Raw genomic sequence first — 3,806 nt, forward strand, 5'->3', positions numbered from 1 at the left:
GAAGGACAGAGAAGGAGAAGAATTTAAAAAAGGAAAGGCCGGAAGAAAGTAAGAAAGAAAGTGTTAAGGAAAGCGAATTGAATAATAATAGAAGCGTCTGCCAAGCAAAGAGGGTTCTGATATATATATTAATTTTTTAATCTTCTTTGGGACCTGAACCGGGGTCGACGGCACCGTGCTTTTTGGGGAGAACGGCCACCCGAAAAGGATGAAGGTTGGGGTTACATATATGGATAGGGTTATGGATGAAAGTATCTAGGGCGGTAGGCTCGATGTTTCCCTCCCCTGTCCGTGACAGCGCCCGTGCCCGACACTGTAGCCGCCGTGGGGGTTCAATCCTACTGCCTGTTCCCTCTTCCACCGCCCGGATTATTAAATTAAGACTCAATCACGGTGTTCTTGTGTCTCTCAGGTTCGCGCCTTCTGTTCCACGACAGTTTTCCTTAGCATGGGGCCATCCGTTCAGGGGCAAGGAGATGCTACCGTCCTCCTCTCTCCTTCCCTTGAAGCCTCCTTTTCCAACCGTACACTCGAACAATAATTTGTCCAGGTCGAGGGTTGGGCTTTTCTAACATTCTATCAAATATCTCCTCTCTACTCAATTAAAAACAAGGCCTCAACGTCGCCCGGCACATCGCAAGCAAGTCCACCACACTGCCCAAGACTGCGCGCGACGAGCCCCAGCGACCAAGCTTCCAGAACCTTCCATTTACGAAGATCCGGCCTTGCAGCACGTGTATTCCACGCCCGCCTGGGGGGAGCCCACACAGCCCGTGCCAGCTTGGTAGGTACAGACACCGCTTTTCCAGTAATAGTTGTCGGTTTGAAGCTGCTGGGCGCACCATTCGCACATGTAAGCACAGCCGCTTCCCTGGGAGAAGAAGAGGGGGGGGATGAGGGGAAGGAATATGATTCGACACGGACAAGCACAGCTTCATAGGGGAACATTATATAGCATCATCATTGTATCGAAAAGTGAGGCCGTCGGGCACGTACCGGGAAGTAACCGCTGACACAGGACGGGGTGGGGCCTGGCTGGGGCGGAGGGGTGTTGCTCCACACCAGGTACCCCTTCGCGTTGGGCAGGTAGACGGTCACGGAATTCTCCCCGAGTTGGTCGTAGTAGGAAGCTTGGACAATGGAAGGGGCAATGGGGGTGGAGGCCGTCGTCCAGGCGGCGCTGAATCCCACCCAGTCGTTCTGAGGCTCCGTTCCACTGGTGTAGAGCTGAGGGGAGAGGTAGTCGATGTTGGGATTGGAGAGCCAGTCGGCGATCAGGGCCGCGCCGTTGGACATGCCGTAGGGGGAGAAGTGGGAGGTGGTGACTATGAGCATCAGGTTTTTGGCCTTGATGGCGGCGAACATTGTGTTCCACTCTTCCACGGTGACGGATTGGCCTGAGGCATACTCCTCCGCGTCGATCACGATCCCGTCGTATTTTAGCGAGATGACCTCGTTCAAATTGGATTCCGAGCCGACGGCCTCCACCGCCGCCACGCTCCACGCCCCAAACTCATTGCCCCCGCCGTAGGACAACAAATTGATCGCGTCCGAGGTCATGGGCGCGATGTTCGCCTGGGGATCGCCCGGCAAACGGCCCGTGAAGGTCACCCCGACGTTGGTGTCGTCTGGGCCTTGGTAAGGGTCGGTGCCCTTCCAAGACATTTTGTAAAATCCGCGGAGGAACGCCGGATCCAAAGCCCCTGAGGTCTCCAAGACGGACAGGTTCACAAAGGTGTTGACCACGCACGCGTCCGCCTCCACGTTCCAGTACTGCCCGTCCGGGCAGAGGATCTCCCGGCACGTCTGTTTGGCGTCCTTCCATTCGAATTTGATTTCTTTCAGGCAGGTGGCTTCGTAGGTGTACTGGGTCACCGTGGGGATATCGGAGGAAGCATTGGCCGGGGTCGTGTGGGAAACCAACGACGTGAGAGGAGGGAGGCCTTGCTTGATCCGCCGGATGCTTTGACGGCAGACCTTGGTCTGGTTCCGCCAGAAGGTGTTTGTGGTTTTGCGGCAGGATCCACGCAGGGGGGCGGCTACTTTACAGGCACGTCGGCATATCGTCTTGATAGTCCGGGTCGCATTGGTCCCGTACGGGACCAAGCATGTCTTGAGACAACTGTTCCTCGCCTGAGGAGCACGGTAGGCGGAAGCTGTTGACACCAGCACGGCCAAAAAGCCGGCAATTGTGATACTGGCGCGCATGGTAGCCTGTTATCATGGCGTGTACAACCGCAATAAAGTTAGATGGGGGAGCAGTGGGGAGCTGGGGAAAAATTGCATCGTCTACACAAGTGATGCTTTTAGGCATGGATCGTTTTCTTTTCCCGGACTGGAAGATTCCCGAGTTTGGGGAGGATCCATGACCAGCAATTCTATGAAGTGTCCTTCCTGAGCACACATGGCATTGCGATGCGGTGGACTGCCTGGGTCATTTTCACATGGACAGGGGCACAAGGGCAGTTTACAGATAGAGCAAGCATGATCACATCGAATTCACGGCCACTCGTTGAAGCTGCTGGTGTGGATGTGCATTTCCCAGCGTCCATGATACGCTGACTTCGACGACTAGACGACTTCTCAGGATGCTTAGACAGCTTCTCACATCAATTCTTGGAGAAATGTGGTCCAATAAGTCTTTTCAGTCAACCAATTGAACAGACCATTGACTTCTCCTGCCGCAGTAGCAAGTTTAACGTATGTTAAAGGATCCAGTAAGTATGAACGGGCGACGCTTCACACCAACGGCAGATACAGAACAAACACATGCCATCTACTTTTCAATAAAATAAACTTGATGCCACTTTGGCAAACAACGTTCATGCCAGCTCGTTGATGACGAAAAATGAATACGATGAAACGATCGAACGAAAACATATGACAGATATGAAACGAGAGAGAAGCAGAACATGGCACTGGCGATGGCGATGGCTGCCAGGCCGAAACGACCAAATCAAAAAGACCAAGATTCATCCGGCGTCAGGTAGTTCTCAGTTGGTATTTATAAATCCAGCAAGCTATCGCATATTTCAAAAAGATGATGTAAAAAGTCACTCAGAACTTTCAAGGCGTGATGCCTTCTTGTGAAGGTAAAGAGGGTCGATGCTTGTCTGTCGGGTTGTCTTGGCTTATTTTTAAGTTGTAAATTCAAACACCGTTTGAATTTTCAAACCTGACGTGAAGATACGTCAGGCTGTGCGCTGTGCTAGTTTTCACGCCACTCTCGCCATTTTAAGATATGGCGACAGATATGATAGGCTAGGAAGGCATTTATCCGCTTCTTCAACTTTTTTGAACGGGGATACCATAATGCCATCATGTATTCTGCAGAGACGAGTTGGCATGGAGATATTTTCTGACATGGTCGCTTCAACCGGGTCAGAAGACATCGAACACTCAGGCTTGCCTAGTGATAGTCGTTTGATTACTCTACTTGACGAGTGGTAGGCCACACATCACGCATCATGTGGAGCTCATCAATGAGTCATATTTCTGCTATTGGCCAGAAAGTCTTAACAGTCTACCTTCACTGTGCGTTTTCAATATTGCAGGGAAGCCTCTTTGCTCCTATGAGATCATCATTTTTCCCGGATAAAAAGGTATGTAGACACATAGTATCATGATATTATCATTCTTAGTGATGACTTTTGTCTTGCTTGAAAGGGGTTTCACAAAAATTATTCAATGCATGACTTTGGGCACACCTTCTCTCTGAACTCAAGAATAAATTCCAGCATGTTATGCCTTGTCTGTTGACATTCGCGTTTCTTGATGGACTTATGAAATATGTGTCAAGACCACTT

The 3,806-nt window shown here is 51.0% G+C and overlaps 1 protein-coding gene across 1 annotated transcript; it reads right to left on the reverse strand.

Moving 5' to 3' along the window:
* Positions 1–114: 114 nt before the first annotated feature.
* NGA_0557600 (peptidoglycan-binding lysin domain containing protein) lies at positions 115–2,221 on the reverse strand. Its single transcript, XM_005855741.1, has 2 exons — positions 997–2,221; positions 115–871 (listed from the first exon to the last, which is right to left on the reverse strand). The coding sequence occupies exons 1-2, from the start codon at positions 2,206–2,208 to the stop codon at positions 710–712; spliced, it is 1,374 nt and encodes a 457-aa protein (XP_005855803.1). The 5' UTR covers positions 2,209–2,221; the 3' UTR covers positions 115–709.
* Positions 2,222–3,806: the final 1,585 nt, after the last annotated feature.

This window comes from Nannochloropsis gaditana (genome assembly GCF_000240725.1).
Source record: "Nannochloropsis gaditana CCMP526 unplaced genomic scaffold scaffold117, whole genome shotgun sequence".
In the NCBI taxonomy this organism is placed as follows: domain Eukaryota; class Eustigmatophyceae; order Eustigmatales; family Monodopsidaceae; genus Microchloropsis; species Microchloropsis gaditana.